The following is a 26225-nucleotide window of genomic DNA, read 5'->3' as shown; positions in this document are numbered from 1 at the left end:
GGGTAAAAACTATATACACTCCCAGAGCAGGGATGATTTCACGGCTGCCTCGGCCACTGCTACCCCTTCAGTAGGGCCAGAAAGGAGGGTGCGAGGCTGTGCCAGGAAACCTCACCCAGTGGCTGCCGGGAACCCCTGCAACCCCTCAGCAGTGGAGGAAGTGATGGGAGAGGTAATGAAGGCCCTGCCAGAGCCCAGCTCCATCTTTAGAGCTGCCGCTGTCTCTCTTCTCCCCAGGCAGGGAGGAGCTACCTGCCCTAGGTACTGCGATCCACCCTAGGCTCTACAGAAAGACAAAGGGGGATGAAGACAGAGACAGACAGACAGACAGACTGACTGACTGACTGACAATGGTTGGTGGCGGACACAGAACCAAAAGGAGGATAACAACTCCCTCCTTAGCAGTGAGAAACCCCTCAAAGCAGAGAGGCCTGGGGAACAGGCACCCCCTAGCTCCGGATACCACTGCATCCCACCCAGTATAAGGCAGAGGCAGGGTCCCAGTTTCCCTGAGCATCTTTTAGCCTCTCTCTCACTGACACACACCCAGAAGCTTGGGTGGGGCGGTTTGCAGGGACTGATGGGTAACTCTTCTGCCTACTGACACCTCCTGCCTTCAGGAACAGGTCGATCCAGAGTCTAGCTATGTAGGACAGCGGGTGGGGTTGGGCAGGGAGTGACTGACTGGAGACATAGCCGACAAGGGTAGCACCAAACGGAAGGGTTCCTCAAACGATTGTGACACTCTCCCTACATTATCAGATGCACTCCTGCATCCTAAAAGGGGACATGTACATTGTACATCACATGCACGCATGCATGCATGCGCGCGTGCACGCGCACACACACACACACACGCACACACACACATACATACACATACACACACACACATACACACACACACACACACTCTAGGTTGTGTATATCCAGGGACCAGTGAAACAATTACCAGCAAAGGCGGCTTCCAGTGCCTCCCATCACAGCTGTGATGTGGGAACGGGGGGGTGGGGGGGCTTCCTTCCTGCATGGGAAGTGGAGGCTAGAAACTCCATCTCTGGGACAGACCTCCCTTGGAGGGCAGAGAAGTGCTCCGTCCCTTGCCCAGAGAGGCCAGTGACCAGGAGCGTAGCTTGAGTGTGAAGGAACAAGGTAAGAGGACCTCAGCAGGATGGCAGGGTTAGGAGTCCTGGTAGGCCAACCCAACTCCTCCATGTCGGATAGGAAAGGCCTTCAGGGAGAAGGTGGCCGATGCGGGTGTCGAGGGCATCGTGCAAAAGTGCTTGGGTGCCAGGTGCCAAGGACCGAGGCGGGGGCAGCCGGGTCCCCTCACCCTCACTGGCTATTCGCCTCCAACTTGTAGGAGAGCTCAAAGAGGTGGTTCTGGTTGTCGATGACCTGGAACTGGCGCACGTACGCCTTGGTCTGCAGGTGATGTGGGGAGGCCTCCATGTCTAGGCCTGGGATGAAGGGAGGGAGAGGTGGTCAGACTCCCAGTCTCCCTTTATCCCCTACAGGCATGCCAGGCAGGGTAGGGCAAAGGGGTGTGTGAAGGGGGACAGGTGTTGGCAGGCACCCAAGGCAAGAATGGAGAACTGAGCAGTCTAAGAAAATACACACTTGAACGTGGCGCTTGCTCTCCCATCCCTCCGCTGCCACAGTCCCACAGGGAAGCTCACTGAGCCCAGGGTACTCACAGAGGGGCCGGCTCCGGTATTTTCGGATTGTCCTCACTTTCTCGGCCACTGAATGCTGGAAGATGACAAGGAATTAGCCCCTGTAAAGGACGCAGTCGGAGGCCTCCCCCCTTTACTCTCTACTGAGTTCTCCTACTCTCTTCAGTCTCCATCAACAGGGCCTCTGAAGGGCCGAAGGCCGGGTAATAGCAAGGTGCCAAGAGAGGGGAGGTTGAATTACCCCCAAGCTGCCTGTCAGCCTTGCCTCTTGTGGGTGGGTTGCCACAGTGATGCCACCAGGGAGACAGGCTGGAGTCTGTTAGGCAAGCTGGGCAGCAGAGAGGACGGCTGCTATTTGGGGACCGTGACAGGAGGGAGAGGGGGAAGGCAGCCCCTCACTCACAGGACAGGGGTTGGCAGTTCCACTCACCAGCTTCTCAATGTTCACCAGGCCATCCACGAGGGTCTTGCTCCCCTCATGTAGGAAGGTCAGGTCTATGGATCAGGAAGACAGCTAAATGTGAGGACAGAGCAGGAGAGGGGGACCTGTCCCATTCGCTAGAATATGCCCATGCGCAGTTCTGGGGTCTTCTTGGCAAGAGGGCGCCGCCCACTGCTGCGTTGAGAGGGGACTAAGGAGTGGGGTGGGGGTGGGGGATGGGAGAAGGGAATTCGGGAAGAGAAGAGCACAGCCTAGGAGGGACTGACCTTTGAGGATCAGGGGCACGAATGGAATCAGAGGGGGTTTCATCTTGGAGATGACTTCTCTGTAGCTTTTATGGTTCCGGCAGGGGTCCTAGTATTCCACAGAAGAAGGTTCAGAGACAAATGGGCCTGCTGTACCCCCAAAGACATCTCCCACTCCCTGGAGGCTGAGAAAACAACGCAGTTCCACTCACCGTCAAGCTCTCAAATTTACGGAACAGGTTCTTGAATTTCCCTGGCAGCTTCTGCAGAGAGTTTGAAGGAAGGGAAAAAAAGAAAAAATGAAAGAAATGTCAGTGTGGCGGTCCTTGAATGTCATGGGGGCGTGTGACTAGTCTTCCTCAGAGAGTTATAGACATATTTCCAGAGGGGAGGAGAAATGAGAAGGTGAGGGCATAGAGCCAGGGAGCTTGAAACTGCCTGAGAAACTTCACACAGCACCGAAGTGCTCCCTCCATGAGCTGCCTGAGACCCAGGCGGGGCAAACACATGGGCAAAGCTCTCTATCCCGAGAGCCCAGATCCTGGGGTGGGACAACTGTGGGCAGAGAAGGGAGAGGTCAGGTCGCCTCACCTCCCAGGTGAGCCGCAGGCGGCTGACAGCCGCGTTGTCCAGCCCCATGACCACAGCGTAGAAGGACAGCAGGTCCTGGTTCTGCTTGCAGCTGTGCGGGAGGGGGGGGAGGGAGGCGGGGTTAGAGGTCACGGGGTCACTGTGCCCTTCCCAGCCTCCACCAGCAGCACTCACATGGCTGCGATCTTGATGAACTTCTTGAGCAGCTGTACACGCTTGCCCGGGGCCTCACAGAGCAGCACCTCGGTCGCCACCCAGTGAGTGACCTCGCTACAGCGCTGCAGCAACAACTCCAGGTTGGCTGTCTCTCGGCGGCCACGCTCCCCGTGGAATACGTAGTCCACGAACTCCAACTGCATCGGGGCAACAGAGGAGAGGCCAAGGTAGGACGTGGGTAGAGAGATGGCAGCACGGATTGCATGGAGAGGGAGAGAGAGAGGTGAACGGGCAGGGAGATAGAAAAATGGGGACAGGACAAGATGCAACACGGGAAATCAATGTTAGCACTATTCACCACCTACTGAGCACATAGACACCAGGCACTTTCGAGTCTCTTAGTCTCCCCTTGTTTCCTCTCTCTTTCTTTCTTTCTTTCTTTCTTTCTTTCTTTCTTTCTTTCTTTCTTTCTTTCTTTCTTTCTTCCTTCCTTCCTTCCTTCCTTCCTTCCTTCCTTTCTTTCTTTCTCTATATAGCCTTGGCTGTCCTGGAACTCTTTTTAAAAAAAAAAGATTTATTATATAACTAAGTACACTGTAGCTGTCTTCAGACACACCAGAAGAGGTCGTCAGATGCCATTATTGGTGATTGTGAGCCACCATGTGGCTGCTGGGGTTTGAACTCAGGACCTTCATAAAGAGCAGTCTGTGCTCTTCAGTGCTCTTAACCATTGAGCCATCTCTCCAGCCCTTTCTCTCTCTCTCTCTCTCTCTCTCTCTCTCTCTCTCTCTCTCTCTCTCAGATTTGTTTTATTTATATGAGTACAGTGTCTCTGTTTTCAAACCACCATTACAGATGGTTGTGAGCCACCATGTGGTTTCTGGGAATTGAACCCAGGATCTTTGGAGGAGCAGTCAGTGCTCTTAACCGCTGAGCCATCTCACCAGCCCTACCTATCTCTCTTAAGAGATTTTGGGAGCTGAAGAGATGGCTCAGTGTTTTGAGAGCACAAACTGATCTTGCAGAGATAGTCAGAAATAAATAATAATAATAATAATAATTAAAATGATTTTAGTTGCAGGGGGGCTGGAGATGTTACTCAGTGGTTAAAAATGTGTACTGATCTTCCAGGGAACCTAAATTTGGTTCCCGGCACCCATGCCACACAGCTTACAACTCTCTGGAAGTCCAGCTCCAGGGGAATCTGATGTTTCTGGCATCTGGGCACCTGCACTCTCATATGCATGGATATATTCATGCACATGCATGTACAATTAAAAATAAATCGTAAAATAAATTTGCCAGGCATAGTGGTGCACACCTTTAATCCCAGCACTTAGGAGGCAGAGGCAGGTGGATTTCTGAGTTTGAGGCCAGCCTGGTCTACAGAGTGAGTTCCAGGACAGCCAGGGCTACACTCCGAGATCCTGTTTCAAAAACAACAACAAATTAAGACTTTTAGATTTCATATGTGTGGGGGGATGGGGGGGGCTCTGTGTGTAAGTGTATGTGCACATTTCTGCAGAGGCCAGAAGAGGGCATTAGAACCCCTGAAGCTGGAATTACAGGTGGTTGTAAGCCACTGGAGCTGGGAATCCTACTGACCCTCTGAAACATCAGCATCTTAACCTCTCAGCCAGTTTTCTAGCCCTCATATTTTTTTGTTTGTTGTTTTGAGTTTGTTTTATGTATCTCAGCCTGGCCTCGAACTCATCATGTAGCCCAGGATAGTTTGGATCCTTCTGCTTCCACTTCCCGAGTCCTGAGACGACGACAAGCGTGCACCACCACGCCTGGTTCACTCAGTGGTGAGGACCAAGCCCGGGATTTTGCACACAGTAGGCAAGCACTCTACCAACTGAACTAGACCCTGAAGGACCAAAGTCCTATAAAGGTTGTAACTGTGCACAGCCCACGTGTGAGCCTTCTAGCTAGGAGCGTCTGTCAGCAAAGCAGACTCCAGGGAGCACATTCCCGGCGGCCGCCTAGCCTAGCACAAGCTTCTGCCTCACCTCGTGCACACATCGGAAGAGCTCCCAGTGGAAAGCAGTGAGATGATTGGCCACATCTTCAGGCTCCACCCGGTGGATCTCTGTGTCTCCTGGGGAGACCTGGATCTCCTCTGGAAGGGGTACCTGGTGGCAGGTGGGGTAAGAGGAACTTGGATCCTGGGTGGGTAGTGGGGGGTGGGTGTAAGGTGAGAGACTCAGCCCCACCTCTCGCATCTCTCATTACCAGCAGAGACAGGTAAAGGAATGCTTACTAGGGCCTCGTAGCTGTCCCGGGTACAGGCAAATAGGTGGCTGTTGATACCCAGTGTGGTGAAAACGCAGTCCTCCGTTGGCTGGAGGAGGACTTTCTCTGCAGAAGAACAGGCTGTTCAGCTTTGGTTACCCACAGCCTTCACATACCTGAGCCACCATCCCCCTTCCCATGCGGGAGCCCACAACACTACTCTGACACGTATCCAAGACCAGCAGGACCAGCATCATCACCAGCCGAGAGAATATTTATCTAAAACTTGTCAAATGATTTCTTTTGCCTTTATAGACTCCACCCCATAGGTAGCTCCTCTCTCACCCCCCCCTCATCCCTGAGACACTGGACAGGCTGCGATACTTTTTTCTTTATGGAAAAAGAGGATAAGATGAACATGATGGAGCATGCCTGAGACCTTAGCACCGGGAAGCAGAGGCAGAAAAGCCTGCAAAGTTCAGACCAGCCTGGGCTTATATATGAGATCTTGTCTTTCTTACACACACACACACACACACACACACACACACACACACACACACACACACGCTATGCTGCATCGCTGGCTCTCTGCTTCTCCATAGGATTGGAGGCTCCCCTATGTTTTCAGTTTGAGGGAAAAAAAGTGGAGCATGTAAGATGCTGGGGAGAGGTGTGTGTGAAGGACCCTGAACACACTCTCCAAGTAGCTAATAGTATCAGGCAACACCTAGGCCAGAACCCAAGGTTTCTGTACCAGTGTGTCCCAAATTTAGATATTCGTAGGAATCTCCAGGGAAGGCTGGTCTAAATGCAGATTCTAATCCTGAAGGTTTGGGGTAGGGGCTCCCAGGTGATGTACTCACCAAAGCTGGACCCAGGATGACACACTTGAAGCCTCCTCGAGGATCTGGGATTTAGTTTTTACCCCTGCCTAGTGTGCTGATTCTCACCTCCAGAGGAAGCAACAGCTACGAGGATGAGGGCATCCTCACGCTCCGCAGGCTCCTCCGAGTACTGCAGCTTCTCTGTCACAGAGCCCAGAATGTCTTGCACTGATGCCGAGAGGCGACTGCGTATGGTCACGTAAGAGTGATCAGGCATGTAGACCCGGCAGAAGACTGAAGAACGGAGACAGGGAAGAGGCCGTGAAAGGGCCTTCGGAGACTCCACTGCTGGTGTACAAAGGCCCAGGGACCCAACCAGCCCCCAGGGCTTCTCCAGAAGTTCTGCTCTTCCTAATGGTCATACTCACTCTCATCGGAGCCCCTGAATGCCACTCGGGTCTGCAGGCAGGAATCTATCCGGCGGAAGTGTCGGAAGAGCGGCTTAACCTGCTTGCTGGGTGGCTGGCTCTCTTCTGGAATCCTGGCATGAGCATTGCTGGGCATCAGCAAGCCCTGCCAGGCATATGGAGCACCAGGCAGGAACATTAAGCAGGGGTAGGACAATGGATGGCCAGCATAGGACAATTGTCCAAGTGACCCAGGTCAAATGCCACCTCTTTCCGGGGCTCTTCTCTGGTCCATCCACCCATGAGGAAAGATGACTTGTCTCAAAAGCCATAAAATGATGGAACAATATTGTTTGTGTTCATGTTGTCTTTTCTATCAGATTGACAGCTCTTGGGGAACGGGATTAGGGTTTTTTTTGTTTGTTTGTTTTTTTCGAGACAGGGTTTCTCTGTGTAGTCCTGGCTGTCCTGGAACTCACTTTGTAGACCAGGCTGGCCTTGAACTCAGAAATCCACCTGCCTCTGCCTCCCAAGTGCTAGGATTAGTTTTTACAGTCCTTCACCCTTCGTGTCCTGCCACACTCTCAGCACAGGGTAGGTAGTAGGACATCAGATGCCTGAATTTTGCTGACAAAGGCTTCACAGTCTGCGAAGGAGACAGACATGTGTGCAGCTACTTCTAACACCAGCCAGGAAGTGTTGGTGAGGTGACAAAGGTGCAGGAGGGTGATGCTTGGGGGGGGGGGGGAAGGAAAGTTCCCGAAAGGGAGAAATCTGAGATGTTTCCATAAAAGAGACAGCCTTTGACCAGAGCCCTGAAGGATCATGGGGGAAAAAAGTAGGAAGGCACTAAAGTTGCCAGAAAAATAGATGAAGAGGGGGAGTTGGAGAGATGGCTCAGTGGTTAAGAGCACCAGCCATTCTTCCAGAGGACCGGGGTTCAATTCCCATCACCACATGGTACCTCACAACTGCCTGCAACTACAGCCGCAGGGGATCCAACATACAAACAAGCAAAACAACAATGTGCATAAAATAAAAATAAATTTAAAAAATAGGTGGAAAGGAAACATGAGAGGCATCGGAGAAGATCATAAGGTGATGAGAAGGGAAAGATGCTGATGCTGGCTTAGGATATTTAGATTATCGGGTGATGGGGAGGGAAGGATGCTGATGCTGTCTTATTGCTGGCTTAGGATATTTAGATTATCGGGTGATGGGGAGGGAAGGATGCTGGTGCTGGCTTAGGATATTTAGATTATCATTGGGTGGTGAGAAGGGAAGGATGCTGATGCTGGCTTGGAGATATTAGAAAACACGGATGCTTTGGGAACAGGGAGGTGAAGAACTCCTTTAGGAAAATCTGCAAGATATCTCATGTCAGAAGGGAGAAAGAGGCAAGGCCAGAGGCCAAAGTCCCAAACAGGCTGTGGCAACAACCTAGGGGAGTTAATGAACCGTGTAGCGGCAGGAATGGAGAAGAGAAAACCAAGAGATGACTAGAGGTACTCCTGACCTGATGCTAGGGAGGCCAATTTTGGGGATTTTTGCCAACTGTTTGTTTGTTTGTTTGTTTGTTTTGGTAAAAGTGGGGATTAAATGTAGGACACCACACATACTAGACAAGCATTTCACCACTGCTATGTCTCAAGCCCTTACTAATTTTTTTGAATATTGAGATGTGATCTCATTGAGTTGTCCAAGCTGGCCTTGAACTGATGATTCTTCTACTACTTTAGCCTCCCAAATACCTAGGATCACAGGGGTACGCCACCATGCTCAGCTATCAACCGATACATGTTTTTAATGTGTATGGGTGTTTTGCTTGCATGTGCCCTGTGTACCACAGGCAAGCCCTACACTTAGAGTGCATAAGAGGGCAACAGAGCCTCTGGAACTAAAATTACAGATTATTGTAAGCCCATGCACTGGGACCCCAACCTGAGTCTCTCAAAGAGCAGTAAGTGTTCTTAACCACTGAGCCATCTCTGTCATTCATGTTAACTAAATTTTAAGGACAGCCATTGGACGTGTGTTCATTCATACATACACATGTTATAAACTTAAGGTCAAATAAATCACTGTCAAAAAGTCACTTTCAGCAGGCAGTGGTGGCACATGCCTTTAATCCCAGCACTGAGGTGGATCTCTGTGTGTTTGAGGCCAGCCTGGTCTACAGAATGAGTCCCAAGAACACAGAGAAACCCTGTCTCAGAAAACAAACAAAGCAAAACCTGTGCCAGGCACCTATTATAGGAAAGACCTAGAATTCGACTTTAGGAGGCAAATGTAAAAAACAAACAAACAAACAAACAAAAAAACTGGGACAAGTTTCAAGGACTCCATCTGAAAAGTAAGTAAATAAGAAGATGGGGAAAGAGCCGGGCATGGTGGCGGTGCACGCCTTTAATCCCAGCACTCGGGAGGCTGAGGCAGGCGGATTTCTAAGTTCAAGGCCAGCCTGGTCTACAGAGTGAGTTCCAGGACAGCCAGGGCTATACAGAGAAACCCTGTCTCGAAAAACAAAAACCAAAAAAACAAAAACAAAACAAAAAAAAGAAGAAGATGGGAAAAAAAGAAACAGAAGGTAGTTCTGTTTCTAAGTTCTTTTTACTAAGTTTTGTACTGTCTCTGATCCAGCTTCTTTATGCCTGTGTATGGATGTGGTGGAAATACTACGTAACTACTCCAGATCTCTTCCTAACTCCACAGTCAATGACACCACGTTGATAGCTTGAGACAAACCATGGGAAGAAAATTTACACCATGGGAATCAAAGCTGTAAACTAGGGATCTTTCTCAGAAAGCAGGGGTTGTTAAATACCTGCTGGAACACTACCAAATTAATAGGTAAAGCAGACCAAAAACTAAAAGAATGGAGCTGGACCTGGTGGCACAGGCCCACTTGGAACCCTGAGACAGGAGGATTGCTGCTGGTAGAAGCCGTCTTGGGCTACAAAGTGAGTTGGAGTTAGCTTGAGCTATAGAGCAAGACACATTGCCCAGCTTCCTCCTTGCCCCTTCTAAAAAGAGACTGATTTAGAGACATCAGTCTGTGTGGTTCTATGTTATTCTCCAGTAAGGGAAAGGAGCTGAAAGAAAATCATATTGAAATGTTAAAGGTGCCGGAGAAATGGCTCTGTGATTTAGAGCACTGGCTGTTCTTGCAGAAGACCCCATTTCCTGTTCCCCAAACCCATGTTTTGTTTTGTTTTGTTTTGTTTGTTTGTTTTTTGAGACAGGGTTTCTCTGTGTTGCCCTGGCTGTCCTGGAACTCACTCTGTAGACCCGGCTGGCCTCGAGCTCTGAAATCCGCCTGCCTCTGCCTCCCGAGTGCTGGGATTACCAACACCCATGTTGTAGCTTACAGCCCTCTATGACTTAAGTTCCTGGGAACCCTCTTCTGACCTTGGCATACCCAAGCATGGAGGTAGTACACAGATATACATGCAGATAAAGCAATATAAATAAATAAATATCTTAGAAAGCAAGCAAGCAAAGAAACAAATAACTAATATGTTGAAGCCACAAGACCAGAGGCAACCCCTGTATTAGAGGAACTCAGGGGTCCCCTTTCTCCTCACTTTAGCTCTGCTGTCTCCACCAGCTGGTGCAGCCTCAGTGTGTCCTCTCGGAGGTCTTGGTAAAGAGATTCATCCTTCATAATTAGTAGATACAGTTCCTAGGGAGAGGGCAAAGGATGTGATGAGGACAGATGTCTCATCAGAAGGACCACTAGCTACAAGGGCCAAGGCAGAGTCTCCATGCCCTAAGCACTTGGGAATCCCACAGAGCAAAAGCCCCAGGGCATCTTTTTGCTTCCAGGTACCCAGCTTGAGGACCGTGAGTCCTTCACAGGGGCCCCTGGCAGAGCTGAGAGCCAGCTCACCCACCTTTCCCCTCCCAGGCCCACCTTGATAATGTGACCAGCCCCTTCTTCCTCTTGCAGAAGTCCTTGGTAGGTATCCAAGAAATGGAGGAGGAGAGCGAGGCAGGCTTGCTTCCGACCCAGCCCCTCTGGACCCTCCACATTCCTTGACTGAACAAAGCTGACGCCCTGAGTTAAGTAAAAGTTCTGGATAGCCAAGGACATTGAGAACAGCAAATTGTCCCCCAAATAGTCTGGGTGGGCCTGGGTACCAGGAGGGAATAGGGTTTTCAGGGCCCCGAAGCTAAGACTCTCATGCATACCAGCTGCGATTATGCTCAGAATACAAATAATAAGAGCTTCAACTTGAGCCGGGTGTGGTGGTGCACGCCTTTAGTCCCAGCACTCGGGAGGCACAGGCAGGCAGATTTCTGAGTTCGAGGCCAGCCTGGTTTACAAAGTGAGTTCCAGGACAGCTAGGGCTATATGGAGAAACCCTGTCTCAAACAAACAAACAAACCAACCAACCAAACAAACCAAAAGGCTTCAACTTGACCACATTCAGTCCTTGCCTGGTAATGAGGTTCCCTTAAGAATATTGCCGGACCCAGCTAACCTCTGGCTAGCCTGCAAACCTGACTTTATCTCACACTGAGACCTGATTTTTCTCAAGAGAGCTTAATGACATCTTACCCAAGGGCTTGACGTTAACAATTAGGTACTAAAATAATTCAATGAATCTAGGCATGGTGGTGCATTCCAGTACTCCCAGCATTCAGGAGGCAGAGGCAGAGGCAGGAAGACCAACACCAGTCAATGATAGCCTCGTCTAGCTGGGCATGGTGGCGCATGCCTTTAATCCCAGCACTCGGGAGGCAGAGGCAGAGGCAGAGGCAGGAAGACCAACACCAGTCAATGATAGCCTGGTCTACGGAAGAAATTCCAAGCTACCTAGGGTTACATAGTAAGAAGAAAAAAACCAAAAACCAAGTAAAGTAAATGCTACATGCTGCCAAGAGACCCAATAACTAGGCCAGCAGTAGCGCCTTTCTAGCTGACCCTACTGAAGCACAGCCATGGCCCAGTACTGACATCAGACCCTATGTTTTGAGCAAGGAGTCCCTCCACCTCCACTGGCCCCGAGATAGGGATGTCTCTGTGCAGTCCTGGCTGTCCTGGAACTTGCTCAGTAGACCAGGTTGCTCTCGAACTCAGAGATCCATCTGCCCCTGCCTCCAGAGTGCTGGGATGAAAAGCATGTGCCACCATAGTCTGGTTTAGATCAAGGACTTCACTGGGGACAGAGTTCCCCCCTCCCCTTAGTAGAACAGTAACACCTTACATATGTTCATGTGGTTGACACCTCAATGAGTACTGATAACCCTGCCCAGGCGCAGCCAGCACCCTATGCTGTTTAGGAGTCTCAGAGTGTGCTACCACACCTGCAGCTAGGTTGGTCCTCACAGCAGCCCCGAGCAGAGCTAATTCATCGATTCATCTCCATTTGACTGACAGGCAAACTGAGGCTCCAGAAGGTGAAGTGATCTGCCCGAGGCCACAAAGCTAGTGAGATCAAAGGCTGGATGTGTCCTCTAAAAGGAGAGTTTAGGGACTGGAGAGATGGCTCAGCAGTTAAGAGCACTGACTGCTCTTCCAGAGGTCCTGAGTTCAAATCCCAGCAACCACATGGTGGCTCACAACCATCTGTAATTGGATCTGATGTCCTCTTCTGGTGTGTTTGAAGACAGCAACAGTGTACTTACACAAGACAAATAAATAAATCTTAAAAGGGAAAAAATAATAAAGGAGAGTTTGGGCTGGGATGTAGTTTGTAAGAACAGAAGACATGGCTCCCTCCTGGTCTGTCCTTTCAGAAGCTCCAGAAAAGGATATTACTGGTGTAACTCTTGTAGAAACTTTTCTGTCGGCAGGAAGAGGGAATGGGTAAGAACAATATCATCAAGGAGAATATCTGTGGAGAGCAGTGGGCGTCACAGAGGTCAGGAGGGGGCTGCAAACCCTGAACCCTCTTTTTTTTTTTTTTTTTTCCTCTTTGGTAAGCCTGGAGCCCCGGCCACCTGTCCCGTCATGCTCTGCACTCGAGTGCACACATGTGAAGGTTCTGGGCAGCCGCTGCGGGGGTGGGGCTGGCAGCTGCCAAGGCAGCTGGAGGGAGGGGGGGTGCCTTTGAAGGCCATGCACCCTTCTCTTTAGTGTGGGGGAAGTTGGTCAGATAATAACACCATGCCCGAGATCTGCTCAGGAGAAAAGGGAGTCCACAGAAGGGACCGTCGTCGGAGAATTGGCAAACAGAGGTTCCAGTCAGAGGGATGTGGATGTGTGGGATGTATGTCTATCCTCCCTACCACTTCTAACTCACAGCTTTGAGTTTCCACAGGGCAGGTGGGGACCATCCCCATGAAAATTGGCAGCGGAGACCGGCCGCCATCTCTTATCTCAGTCTTTAAATAGAAGTCCTATGTCCACTGGGTGCCCAGAGGTGGAAGGGTTAATGATGAGAAGGACGGGGGAGGGGCTCCTCTCTCCACCCTTTTCCCTCCACACCCCTGTCTGGGCCTGGCTCAGCCAGTCAGCCAGGTACAAGGTCGCCCTGACTTGCCGCCAGCCTTGGGGTGGGGCAGGGCTTGCTTGGCACACACAGACAGGCAGGGCACAGGGAGGGAGCCAGGTGTCCTCACCAGGGCAGGTTAGGGCCAGGTCCCCAGGCACTGCTCCAGGACAAAACCAAGGCTTCTGACAGCCCATGGTTGTCATGCCCTACTGCCAATGCCAGCCACGAAGGTGGAGGCGGAAGAGCAACACAAGATTATCTACTTGAGTTCATTTTGTTTCACAGAGGAGAAACTGAGGCCCGGAGCCAGAAGAAGAACTTAGAACGCTGTGTTCTCTCCTCAATACAGGGGCAAGCAGAGGGTTGGGGCCTAGTTCCTACTGGCCACAAGGGGCTGCCTAGACCTTCGGGAGGAGCTCTGGCTAGGTGAGGAGAGCCCTCACTAAGCACTTGTCTCCTCCCACGCAGCCCGGGCAGAAATCAAGTGGCTTGAGAAGGTGGCTTATATTAAAAATATTGGAGTGGCAGTTTAAATGGGGAGGATTCCCAAACTGGTTACTCTGGAGATTTAGCCTGCCAGGCTAGATAATATGGATGACAAATGGGGAGTCTTAACCCAGGGGAAACTGGACAGTCTGCTGTCCAAACTGGACAGCCTCTCTTTCCCTCTCTAGCCAGCTACTCTGCTACGTTCTGAAAGTCAGTCGGAAGGGTCCCCAGCCCTCACGCCCAGCTCCAGGTTTGGGCTTCTTCGGCCTAAGGAGGCCTGACATCCTTTCTCGCATCTTTCTCTCACTAGAGTGTGAATGTTAAAACGGGAGTAAAGGACAAGGAACGCAGGCAGAGTGGAGAGAGGCTGATACGGGGGCTCCAGTTTGGCATCTGTTTCTTCCAAAGTAGGCTCCGGTCCAACGCACAGCCTCCCTGGGGAATGTGTCATAGAGACACAGGGTGTGTGGTGTAGGCGGGAAGTTATGGTTAAGAGAGCTGTGTGTGTCTGATATTTTTCTAATTAAATCCAAAAGGTGTCAGCTCCCCGGGGCAACTGCAGCCTGAGCCAAAAGAGGGGACCCCGACCTTCAGGACAGAAATGGAGTAGAGGGTGACACTCCACTCCTAGAGCCAGAATGCCTTGCAGAGAAGGAAGGGAAACTCCTAACACGCTCCTCTTTAGGGTCTCAAGCTTGGGCTCTCAATCTTAAGCCTAGTTAGATCTAAAGACCCTGATGTCTCTACATCCATTCCAATTAGTGATGTGGGGACCTACATTCCTCAAAAGCCCTTTAGTAGGGTGCTGGCATTCTAATGGGGGTGAAATGGCATCATCACAGGCTTTCTCAGGGTGTGGTTATTATTTTTTTAAAAAAGGCCCTCTGCTGAGGCATGACATAGGAAGGGTGGGGGCTACGGAGGCCCAAAGGCTTCTGGATGCTGCAGTCCCCTGATACCTTCGCTTAGAGACCTTCGAATTCACCCCCAATAAAAGCAGCCGGGTCCTGTGACTATCCACATGGCCCCACCAAGTGAGGCGCGTCTACACAGCCAGGGCCTCCTGTCAGCGGTTTTCAGGCCTCAGCTATGGCCTGGAGGGCAGCGTACAACCTCAGCGGGAAAGCGTCCACCTTAGGGTGCCAGGCCCAAATTTGGGGGCATGGGAGGAAGTAGGCAGTATCAAGGGCTCGTGGGAGACTGGCTTAAACAGCCGGGGGAGAGGGAGGGTAGTTGAAGGAGAGATGGTTTCCCTTCTCCCCTAGAATGAAGCTAATGTAGGGAGAAAGGTGGGTGGGCGTTATCATGCCCCTTCCCTTACATCACTTCGGGGTTCCCCTCATCCGCTACACCAGCACTAAGGACAAGAAAAAAAACAGGGAGCATTCCCCGGGCCAACCCTTCACCCCCCCCACACCCCGTGCTCTCTTGCTCTGGGATGGATGGCTTACCTGAGGCGCTGCTGTCCCTGGTACTCCCTCCAGCCAGGCGCTCCAGAACCCGGTTCAGAAGATGCTCTGGCCGCTCGGGGGCGCCCAGGGGGGCCCAGGGTGGTGAAGCCAGGGGTTCGCCGGGGGATAGCTCATCTGAGGAATACGAGGAAGGAGAGCGCAGGGGCACCCCAGACCCTATCGGTCCAGGCCCGGAAACCTCTTCTAGCTGCAGCCAACAGGGCCCCCCACTGCCCGGCTCCTCAGAGACCCCTAATGGCTCTCCCCCTTCCTCCTCAACGGGCGGCTCCAGCCCTGGCTCGGTTGGGGGCTCTCGGAGGAAAGCTGGGAGCAGCAGGCGAGACACGCTCTGACGCCGCTGCAGTGGCCGCAGTCCCCCGGCCGGACCGCCGCCCCCACCAGAGCCCCCACCCCCTCCAGGCCCTCCGCAGGAACCCGGACCCCCGCCGGGACCTCCAGTCACCGCTCGCCCCGCCAGCTGCGACGTCTGCTTCTTCAAAAATTTCTCCAGTGGCTTCATGCCCCCCCCCGCCCCTCTCCTAGGGGCCGCCGGGGGACCCAGGTGTCCCAGGCGCGGGCGGGGGGAGGCGGGGACACGATGCTCAGAGCCGGGGGAGCAGAGCCGAGGGCCGTGCCAGGCGTCGGACTGCGAGCGAGAGGTGGCCGAGCCTCGCTGGCCAGAGTCCAGTGGCCAGTGGCCGGGGGAGATGCCAGAGGGAAGAGGAGCTCGCTCTCAGCGGCCCCCCATGCTGGCTGCGGCCGAAGGGTTGGCAGGCTGAGGGGCTGGTGTCCCCGTCTCAGCGCTCCGGGGCCGGGCTGAGGCGACAGAGGCAGCGGGCGGAGCGCAAGGCTGAGGACGCGGCGGCGGCTGCGCTCCTGGCCCCGGGGAAGGTGGCAGAATTGAGACCGCGCCCCCTCCTCCAGTCCCCGCCCCTACCCTGCTTAGGCCCGCCTCCACCCGGCCGCGCGAGGCTTGAACTTGGACTCTGGTGCTGACCGCGAGGAAAATTTGGACCTCGTTTCTGACAGTCGCAGAAGGGCAAAGGCGAGGGAGAGATCTACCAAACCAGAAGACTCCTGGCTCGCGATTACCCGATCTCTTACGAGCATTTCAAATAACCAGGGCATGTGTTTGACCTTGGCACGCCTACCTGTGCACAGGTGAGGCTTATAAAGACTGCTCAACTCTTTGCATCTTTCCCACAATTTTATTTGGTCATTATTTTTCACCTGTTGAGAAGGGCTAGGGCTGGGACTGCGTCTTGGGTAAACTGGTACTGGCACTGGGGGCGGTACCCATATCCCTTTCTGATAGGGCATAGGGGGTGGTGCAGGGCCGCCCTGTAAGGCAGGTACTGGCAAGTAGGAAAGAACCAGGCAGAGGCCAGCAGGTTGTGGCAGGTCTAATTGGGGTGAAAAGAGATAGTAGACTGAAAGAGACGACCAAAAGCACAAGGGCATCTTAGCCCAGGTGGTAGGCAAAGGAAGCAAGACTGAAGAGATGTGTAAGTCCCCAAACTGCCAACTATCGTAGCCTAGCACATTAGTGTATATAGCCATAGAATGGGAGAAATATTGCCCTTACTCCTGATGGCCACGCCAGAGCAGTTTGTCTCCCAGGGTATACTCCACTGGGATGGGACCGGAGACACAGTGTGAACACATCCATGCTTGGTATACATGGTGGAGTGGCACCGGGTTCCTGGTGGGTTGGTGCTCCTTGGGCAAAGCCCCACCCCTGTTTACTGTGCATCAGCAAGGCTTGGATGGACAGGAATGCTAAGAGCTGGGAGTGGTGAAACTGACAGGGTGTGTACTACACTTGTGTTGCTGTCTGTGCAAACTCAGTTCCATGTGTGCTAGAGCATGTGTTCACAGAAATAAAGCTCCGCACACCCATCTGGGGATTTGGAGAGGGAACAACAACAAAAAAATTCTGATTTTGCTAAGAAGCTAGATCTGAGCATTGGTTTCCTGGACAGCCTTAATCGGACACTCGGCCTCTCTTAAGGTTGGAAGTAGGAACTGGCTAGAGTGGCTTAGAGCTCCCCAGGTAACCTTTTAGGAACCAAGTAAGAAGGGGGGGGGGCTTCTCTTCTGCACATGCCACAGTTACCAGATTAAGCCGGTTGCCTTGGTAACCTCCTCTCTGGGCAGGATTTGGGATTGTCGGTTAGGAAGGGTGAAAAATTGGGGAGTGTGAAGGGTGTGGGAGCTGGAAATAAAAAGGGACTGAGAGACTTCTAGAAACTAAATGCTTGGGGAACCGGACTCCAGACCCTTCCAGTTACAGAAAGTGGCAGTCACTACATTCAAGACCTTGAATTAGAAGCAAAGGAAGCATTAATTTGTGGTCCTCCTGGAAAAGCAGTGGCTTCCGTTCTGGCTGCACACTGAAACCACATGGGAGCTTTTCAGAATTGCTGATGCCTGGGTCACACCCTAGATCCATTATGGGATCCTCTGTGGTAGGCCCAAGGTCTCTGTTAGTTTAGAAAGCTCCCCAGGTGATTCAAACAGCCAGTGTTGGCAATCACGTCTCTAGGTCAACTGCAGCTGTAAGATCTGGCAACTGCAAATCCTTGATGTTTTGAGTCACCTACAGGTAGGTCCATGGACTGACCCATGGGGGGGGGAAACTGATAGGGCATCTACATTACCATGAGAAAACCAAAGAGAAAGGTAGGGTGGTATTCAATTACTTAACAGTGGAAATGGAGGCCAACAAGCTTAACTGAGTCAGTCCAACCCATGGGCTTCTACAAAGGTATTGGACCTAAGGCAGTAATCTATCTGTCCCTTAAACTCCCATTCTCTCTGCCCATTGAGAAGCAGGCTGGGAGGGCAGAGAGAACCTGAGGGCTTTGCTGAGCTTGAGTTTCTTCTTGCTGAGCTGGTTACCAGGGCAACAGAGAGAGCAATGGGATTTAACAGCAGGACTGGGGAAGAGGCAGGGGTGAGAAGGCACCCCAACATTCCTTTCTCCTGCTAGTAACCTACCCACAGGGTTAGCTGACATTCTTTGCATGACCAGGGACACCAGGTCTATAGTTATCCATCACCTTGGGGGACAGAGGGAAGATGTCCCAACTTGTGGGCATTCCCACACCACCAAGGTAAAGCTTTGTGAAACGAAGAACAAATGTTTCCAGCCCCACAATACCCACTGGTCGTTCACACCGAGTGGCCTTTGTATAACTGTAAACTTCCACTCAAGGAAAGTTAATTCAAAACTGGAAATTACTCTGTGTGTGCTCCAGAGTCTCAAATAAAAGGCAGCATGAACCAGTTGGAGGTCTTAGTTTTCCTTGTTCTACCAGTTCAAGGTAGGTAGTCTGGTAGCTGTCCTTCAGGTTGTGGGCCTTGGTATTTTAGTGCCATCTTTACTTTCCAATAAAAGATACCTACAGCTTGGCATCGTGGTACACAGTGAGACAGGGTCTCAAAAACAAAACAAAACAAAAAAACGCATGGAACAAACAAACAAGCCAAAAATTGCTATATGGCCGTGCACACCTGGAACCCTAGCACCTGGGAAGCTAAGCCTCAGGTAAAGGGGAGTTAAGAGGTCAGCCCGAACTACATGAGCCCTGGTGTGAAAAACAAACAAAAGGAGGACAAGAAACTGTTGGTTTCAAACTTTGAGCCTCAAGGGGGGTTCCTTACCTCTCTGACCTTCCATTTTTACCAGTCTGGCTCTAATTATGACTAATTCTGTAGTGAAATTAGAGTCTTTCTTCCCTCCCAAATCAAGACACACAATAACTGGCAACAGAGTCAAGTCTACAGTCTAAATTTTATTATCTCCAAGTCACAATGCTGATCACAAATGTGCACCCTTTAAAACAGTAACAAAAACAACACACATGGTGAAATCTTTGCCACTAAACACAGTGGACCAACAGACAACTGTCACAGTGTCTTAGTCTGGGAATCTGGGCATGCTGCCCACAGGCTTGAGGAGACATTTTCAGGTTTAAGGCAAAGGGAAGCCTATGAAAAGCACACCCACCAGCTCCCCCTGGAAGAGCCTCTCAGTTACCTCCTCCTCGAGGGTTACCCCACCCCAACTCAAGAGTGGTTAGGCCAGCTGTAGGAGGGAAGAATAAGAACAAGGACATTACTAGAGAGAGACAGCCATCACCTTTTCCCTCAGGTGCTGTGGGAACTCTAGCAGGCACAGTGCTGCAGTAAGACTTCCACAGGGGCACGGGGATGTAGTGTGGTGCCGAGAGGAAGGATAGGAGGGACAGCCTTTGCCCAGAAGTAACTTGCTTCCTTAGGATTTAAGTCTAGGCATAGTAGTTACCTTCAGTTTGCAAGTACAGGAGCAGAATTTGGGGAAAGTACAGTAATAACATCTAAAAACACTTGTAGCAGGGAAGGCATGGAGAAGAACTGCAAAAGACAAGGCAGACAGATGGCTGGACAGTATCTGTCTCTAGAGATGCATTGGTCCACAACTGGGAAGGGGATGTAGCAGGAGAGCTACAAAGAAAAGAAGCAGGGCCCACTAACCACTTACCTCCGAGACAGCCCTGAGGACTCAGCAGCACATTCCCATAACTGTGCAGAGGGTCTCACTCCACCCTCCCATCGCACAATAGCATCCAGTTTGTTCTCTCTCCCCACAGCAGAGATTCTGCCTCAGTGGAGGGCTGAAGCCCATTAGAAGAGAGGTACTGTTGAAGGCTCAGATTTATAAAACCTATACCCCAAACAAGGGCTCCTACTCACACCCACTCTGAGCTCTCCTCTACAGTGGGATACTGCGTGCAGACAGCTTCCACAGGGTTAGAGGCATTAAAGAGACTAATAAAGACCAATCACAAGGAAAAGGCCAGCTATTTTTACACTTGGTCAAAACATTCTCAATTATGTGGGGTTAAGAGAGGAGTCAAAAGGGAACCCAGAAAGACTGGTAAACTAAAATGAACTTGTTTCATGTAAAGTCAGGGGAGGGCAGGGCAAAGGAGAAAAAAACTAAAAACATTAACTTAAGAAGGGTAAATCAAGCTTTAAAAAAAAAAAAAAATCAACATTCAAACAAACAAGCAGGAAGGAACTCCCTTGGGAGCAGAAGACACATGAATTTCTGGGGAGAAAGTAAGAAACAGGCTTCTGATGCCCAGGTTGTCCAGTTTCTGCTCCCCGAGTCCAGGCAGCTCAAGTGAGGAGTGAGGTGGAAGGCAGCCACCTGTTTCTTCTCTCTCCAGCAGACCCATCCTCAGAGAAGGAGGGCCTCATCCTCCGTCTGCTGGTAGGGCCACCCCACACCTTTGAAGCCCTCTGAGTAGTAGACAGCCAGCTGTATTTCTCTTCTCTCCTGAGTTTCCACCTCTCCTGTCCTATTGAGAGTTAAAAAGAGAAGAACAGTGTGTCAATTGGACCTCTGAGTATTTATATAAGCCTTCTCAGAGGCCCACTTCTAAATAATGTGGTTTATTTGGCGCCAAGGATCAAGTCTAAGACCATGAACATGCTACACCCTAAGCTTCTAAATAATGTGCTTTAATGACCACAAAACAAAACAACAGCAATAAAAATATCCCAGAGTCAGGCGTGGTGGCCCACACCTGTAATTTGAGCACTGGGAGGTGAAAGCAGGAAGAGGGAAAGTTTGAGGCTGGCTTGGGCTCAGAGTGAGACCTTACCTTCTAAACCAACACACACTCCCTCAGAGCCCCGTGGCAGCCAAAGGCACTCTGTCCTAAAGTCTTTACAACTGGCTCTTTTGGCTTTAACAACTTAAACTCATATTTCTTTCCTTAATCTAGTTTAGATTGGGCTCCTGTATTTTCATTCTGTAGTTTCCCAAATGAAAATCTGAAGGCAGGAATGGCTTTTCTGCAATTCTTCCCAATGCTTTCATAAATTAAGTTCCCTGAGACAGCATTAATGAGGTGGCTTTATGAAGCACCTCAGTGTGCGTCTAAAGACTTACACTAAGAGTTCACAGTACATTTGGGTACTTACTTTTTCACATGATGTTATACTTAAAATATTCGAAAACTCTTATTAACTGGAACCCCTGCTTACAACCTGAAATAATAAAATTGGAAACTGTTATCACATTACACTTCCATAGAAACACACCCGAAGAGGAAGTGAAGACAGACCCTCTGGAGAAAGCATCGCCCACATGCTAGGAGAGTGGGAGGAGCCGTACCTCAGGTGGGGGGGGCTTGATGGAGACCGGCTGGGGAGTCCTCCGGGGTGGGGAGGGCTTGGGCTGCACCTGCTGCTGGGCAGGGTTATAGTAAGTCACTCCTCCATATACCTGTGATGGAGCCTAGGACCCCGAAAGCCAGGAGAAGAAAAAAAAGTTATTAACCCAAATTGTGAAAATCAGAAAACGTTAGCTAACTGCAAAAACAAAAAGAACCGAAGAACATCCATTTTTAAGACATACTTGTGTGTGTGTGTGTGTGTGTGTGCTTAGTGTGTGTTGGGGGGGGTAGGTGTTGTTTGCTTGTTCTATGTAGTGACTCCCTATCTCAAAAAAAAAAAAAAAAAAAAAAAAAATCAAACAAGAGGTAGTGGTTCAGTGAGACAGACCTCCTTCTCCTTTCTATCTTAGGCCACAGCCAAGTCCGGCCATAGCTTCAAGGAGAAGGCCCAGTGCTGACTTACTCAAAGCCTCGATTGGCCACATTGTGGATGTGGTTTTCTATTGGAGAGATCACTGGCAAACCTGGCATTGCTGGCTACTATATTTAAAGACCAATCTTTAACTTCTGATTTTATATGTGTTCTTTTTTTTTTTTTCTTTTTTTTCTTTTTTTGGTTTTTCGAGACAGGGTTTCTCTGTATAGCCCTGGCTGTCCTGGAACTCACTTGGTAGACCAGGCTGGCCTCGAACTCAGAAATCCGCCTGCCTCACCAGGCCCGGCGTTTGTGTTCTTATTTGAATGTTCTTGGATCATGTATAATAAAGATGCTATCTGAATAAAACACCAGCTGTCCAATAGCAGTGTTTTCTCTGTCAAATACTGCAGTCACAGTTTTTCCTGATTGTAAAAACAAACAAACAACTAACAAACAAACAAAGAAAAGAGAAAAAGAAAAGCAGCTGAGCATGTCTTGAAGAGCAAGCCAGAGAGCAGTGCTCCTCCATGGCCTTTGCCTCTGCTCCTGCCACCAGCTTCCTGGCCTGACTTCCTTCAATAATAAACTGTAACACAGTAGCATAAGCAAAATAGACCCTTTCCTCCCCAAATTGCTTTTGGTCATGCCACTAGTTTTGTTTTACAGCAATAGTAATCTTAACTAAGACAGGGTCTGTGTGAGTGGATGGTGGTGCCCTAAGAGGTCATAAAAAAGTCATGAGATTCCACCAAGCTGGAGTTCCTGCCAGTGTGAGCTATCTGCCTGCCATGGTGATAGGACTGAACTTCCTCAAAAGCAGCAAGTGCTCTAACCACTGAACCATCTTGTAGTCCCTGGTTTCATTCTTTAGTGTCCAACTATGCAATCACTGCATTACCTGACAACAGAAAGGTTGAGCTCAATCTTGGCATTCTAGATGCCAGATGGTGTCAAGTGCCCTCAGGAAAGGGATAAGATATGTTGTCTAGGAGAAGACTACATTCCTTAGTACAGCTGAATAAGTAACACATGGGGACACCCCAAGATGTAATGCAAGACACTGATCCTTAAGGAAACCAAGGAGAAAGCCAAGCATGGTCTTCCCAAGTATCTCTGAGTCAAGAGGCTGAGGATCATATATTCTAGGCCAAACAGGGGCTACAGTGAGAACCTACCTTACAACAAAACAAAACAAAACAAAACAAAACAAAAAAACAAACAGGGTCATGCTTGGTGTCCCAGCACTCAGGAGGCACAAGATGGTAAATATCTGTGAATGTGAGGCCAGCCTTGTCTATATAGCAAGATACCCCGTGTCAAAACAAAAACAAAAAATAAGAAACAACTCTGAAAATAAGCAATAACAAGACATTACATAAGCTGTAGTTCCAGTTCTTGACCACCAAGGGGCATCCTAGTGCCACGAAGGAGAATCAGGGGCATTGAAATGCTGACAATCTTTTAACATCTATTTCCCCTTACCACAGTCCTGAGTGAACGAAGGATGTAAACCTAGGAAACAGGCATCTTACCTGTGTGTTAGGATACAGATGAGGAGGTGGAGGAGGAGGCAATGCTCCCGGAGCATAAGGGTAATTGGGGTTACCAAAATTCATGACACCTGGAGCAGAAAAGTAGGTAGGAGCAAGCAATTGCTGGGGCGGTGGCTGTCCTGGGGACATGGACACTGGTGGTGGGTAGAGACCAGGATTGGGCAGAGGTGCTGGTGACTGGTGGGGGTGTAAACCTGGGCAAAAAAAGGAAAACAAAAACTGTAGAAGAGGACATCATCTTTATGTTGAGATGGCTTAAGTTGGACCACAAAGCACAACAGGCTAGAGGGTAGTCCTCAGAACAGGGCTTAAAACAGAGTTGGCTGCAAAAGCAGCCAGGGCAGTCAGCATCCGACAGCATGACAGTATTGAAAGAGTTTGTAGAGTCCTAACACAAATCCTGGTGTACTATACCACACAAGAGGAGTGCAAGCTTACCTGGGTGAGGAAGGTGCATTTCTGGCTGTACAATCATGCCCTGTGGGGGCAGTGGAGCAGGGCTGTCACCATGGGTATAGATTGGTCCCTGAAACTGCACTGTAAGAGATACGGAGATTCTTATAAACCCTGACCCTTCATACCACAACAGCAACTCTTTCTGTCCTGCAGACCTTTAAGGTTCTAAGTTTCTCATATGAAGAAAACAGCAACTAGACAATGTGGGATGACTACTGTGTAGCCAGAAGGCTTGACACTTAATTCCCTTTAGATTTAAGTAAGGACTCACATGGATCATAGTAATGTCCCTCCATGATACTGATATGCACAGGAGGAGCAGGGGGCTCTGGCACAGGTCTCTGCCGCTGGGATGAGTAACGCTTAGCTCGACCACTCTGGACACCCTGAAATAGAAAGGGGTGATTCTCATATCAAGTCCTACCTGCTTTATGTTGTACTACTTAGTATATGAAAGTATTTAATAAGTATTCATAAAATGAACTGAAAAAAATTGGCGAAAGACAAAAGCATTTGAACCTAAATGCTCTATACTTCTGAGGTCCAAATTGAAACAAAACAAACCCCAAGAGTAATCAAAGGAAAACTGCTATTTAGAACTTACATTGGCTGGCATGGAAGCCTAATCCTGTAATCTCAGAACGTGGGAATCAAAAGCAGGAGGACTATGAGTGTGAAGCTAACCTGAGCTATATAAAGTTCCAGGCCAGTCTGCATTGAAGAATAAGAGAACATCTCTAACAATAAAGAGATTACTTTGGCTTTAACAGAGAACAAACGTGGCAGTCTGAATGAAGACGATCCAGATCTGACTACTTGGTCCCCAGTTACAGGACGGTTTGGGAAAGATTAGGAGGGATGTCACTCGGGTAGGCTTTGTGGCCATTCTTGCTGTGCTCTCTCAGCCTCCTACTTTTGGATCAAGATGTAAACTCTCAGATGTATCCACTGCCATGTCTCTTTGCTCTGCCATCATGGCCTCTAACCTTTGGAACTGTAAACCCAACCAAGTGCTTTCTTTTATAAGTGGCTTTGGTCATGGTGTTGTCACATTAACTAAGGTCTGGGCATGGTGGTGACATCTTTAGTCTTGCAGTTGGGAGGCAGAGACAGACAGATCTCTCATAGTTTACACAGGAAGCTCCAGGCCAGCCAGAGCTAAACAGTGAGACTCAACCCTTTCTTCTGACAGCATTTCAAGTATTCTCTACCACCAAGGTGTACAGCCCCAGTCCTCCTCCTTCCCACTTTTGTACCATTTCTTCCATCCGGTTAAACTGAGGTGGAGGTCCTGCTCCCATGTGGATGTGGTTAGGCATACCTGTAATATACCAAAAGGGCACTGGTTGAGAACAGATAAATATGAACAAGATTCAAAGGTACCATCAAGAAAATAACAATTACATTCATCCTTGAAAACTGTCTGCTTAACTTGTTAGTCTCTGTGTAGCCTTCATTGTCCTGAAACTCACTCTGTAGACGAGGCTGGACTTGAACTCAAGTTCTAGGTGATCCAATGTCCTCACATGTTGTGTATACACATCTATTCAGGTACATGTGTGTATATACCAAGCACACATGGACACAAAATAAATAAATGTTTTAAACTATTTGCTATCAATGCTAGCATTTGAACATCTTTAGATAGCAACAAAACCCTTAAAAAAAAAATGACTAGCAAATAAACTCAAATGCAAATTTTTTCCTACTAATAAATGTATTTCCCTATATAGAAACCTTGGGAAACTGTAGCATATTATTAAACATACTATAAAATGCTGGCCCAAATGGCTCCTGACGATACTAGATATAAAAAAGAGATTATATTCTCTCTGGATAAAAATTACTTAGAATTAAGACATGGCTAAGTGGTTAAAAGCACTCATGGCTCTTGCAAAGGACCAAATTTGATTCCCAGCACCTATGTGGTGGTGGTGGGGGCTTACAACCACCAGTAATACTAGCTTTATGGAATTCTATCCCCTCTTCTGGCCAACAAGAGCACCAGACATATATGTGGTGCACAAATATACATGCAGGCAAAAATATTCTTATACATATAAAAATATTCATAAAAGTAAATAAATTCCCCTAAAATAAATTTGTGTATTTATTTATTTGTGTGTATATGCATCCGTGTATGTGCTTAAAGAGGTCAGAGAAGTGTTGTGATGGTTTGTATATCCTGGGCCCACTATTAGAAGGTGTGGGTCTATTGGAGTAGGTGTGGTCTTATTGGAGTAGGTGTGTCACCGTGGGTGTGGGCTATAAGACCCTCCTCTTAGCTGCCTGGAAGTCAGTCTTCCACTAGCAGCCTTCAGATGAAGATGTAGAACTCCCAGCTCCTCCTGCACCACGCCTGCCTGACGCCTGCCTGGATGCTGCCATGCTCCTGCCTTGAGGATAGAGGACTGAAGCTCTGAACCTGTAAGCCAGCCCCAATTAAATATTGTCCTTAGGAGAGTTGCCTTAATCATGGTGTCTGTTCACAGCAGTAAAACACTAAGATGCTGTTAACTCCATAAAGCTGGAGTTCCAGGCAGTTATGAGCTACCTGATGTGGGTGCTTGGAATTGAACTTGAGCCATCTGAAAGAATAATATGGGCTTTTAGTCACTGAGCCATATCTCCAGCTCTCAAGCAAACAAATCTTTTTTTTTTTTTTTTTT

The 26225-nt window shown here is 49.5% G+C and overlaps 2 protein-coding genes across 2 annotated transcripts in view; both read right to left on the bottom strand.

Annotated features, from left to right (window-relative positions):
* Positions 1-862: 862 nt before the first annotated feature.
* Positions 863-15808, bottom strand: Rapgefl1 (Rap guanine nucleotide exchange factor like 1). The gene is made up of 15 exons (XM_021213388.2): positions 14960-15808; positions 12341-12419; positions 10493-10628; positions 10164-10261; positions 6601-6713; positions 6299-6466; positions 5374-5471; positions 5123-5245; positions 3129-3307; positions 2955-3045; positions 2576-2626; positions 2385-2472; positions 2107-2171; positions 1698-1752; positions 863-1460 (listed from the first exon to the last, which is right to left on the bottom strand). Exons 1-15 carry the CDS (start codon positions 15477-15479, stop codon positions 1336-1338), a joined length of 1989 nt encoding a protein of 662 aa, XP_021069047.1. The 5' UTR covers positions 15480-15808; the 3' UTR covers positions 863-1335.
* A 2928-nt stretch (positions 15809-18736) lies between these two features.
* Positions 18737-26225, bottom strand: part of Casc3 (CASC3 exon junction complex subunit) — a 23455-nt gene continuing 15966 nt past the window's right edge. The window contains 7 exon segments of the mRNA XM_021213737.2: positions 18737-20307; positions 20936-21001; positions 21129-21251; positions 23080-23294; positions 23539-23637; positions 23828-23942; positions 24813-24877. Of these exon segments, the coding sequence (XP_021069396.1) occupies positions 20978-21001; positions 21129-21251; positions 23080-23294; positions 23539-23637; positions 23828-23942; positions 24813-24877 (641 nt within the window). The 3' untranslated portion in view covers positions 18737-20307; positions 20936-20977.

The sequence above is a fragment of the Mus pahari genome, chromosome 14 (genome assembly GCF_900095145.1).
Source record: "Mus pahari chromosome 14, PAHARI_EIJ_v1.1, whole genome shotgun sequence".
NCBI lineage: Eukaryota > Metazoa > Chordata > Mammalia > Rodentia > Muridae > Mus > Mus pahari.
Note: the sequence above shows the minus strand (reverse complement) of the source record. Positions and strands in the feature narration are given on the sequence as shown.

What these genes read in the sequence shown, in the direction of transcription:
- Rapgefl1 (XM_021213388.2), bottom strand. Translation starts at nt 15,479, where the DNA reads ATGAAGCCACTGGAGAAATTTTTGAAGAAGCAGACGTCGCAGCTGGCG. An exon ending in GGGCTGGTCACATTATCAAG is followed by an intron (nt 10,262 to 10,492) that starts GTGGGCCTGGGA and finishes CCCTCTCCCTAG; the next exon opens with GAACTGTATCTACTAATTAT. An exon ending in TCTTCCGATGTGTGCACGAG is followed by an intron (nt 3,308 to 5,122) that starts GTGAGGCAGAAG and finishes GCCCCGATGCAG; the next exon opens with TTGGAGTTCGTGGACTACGT.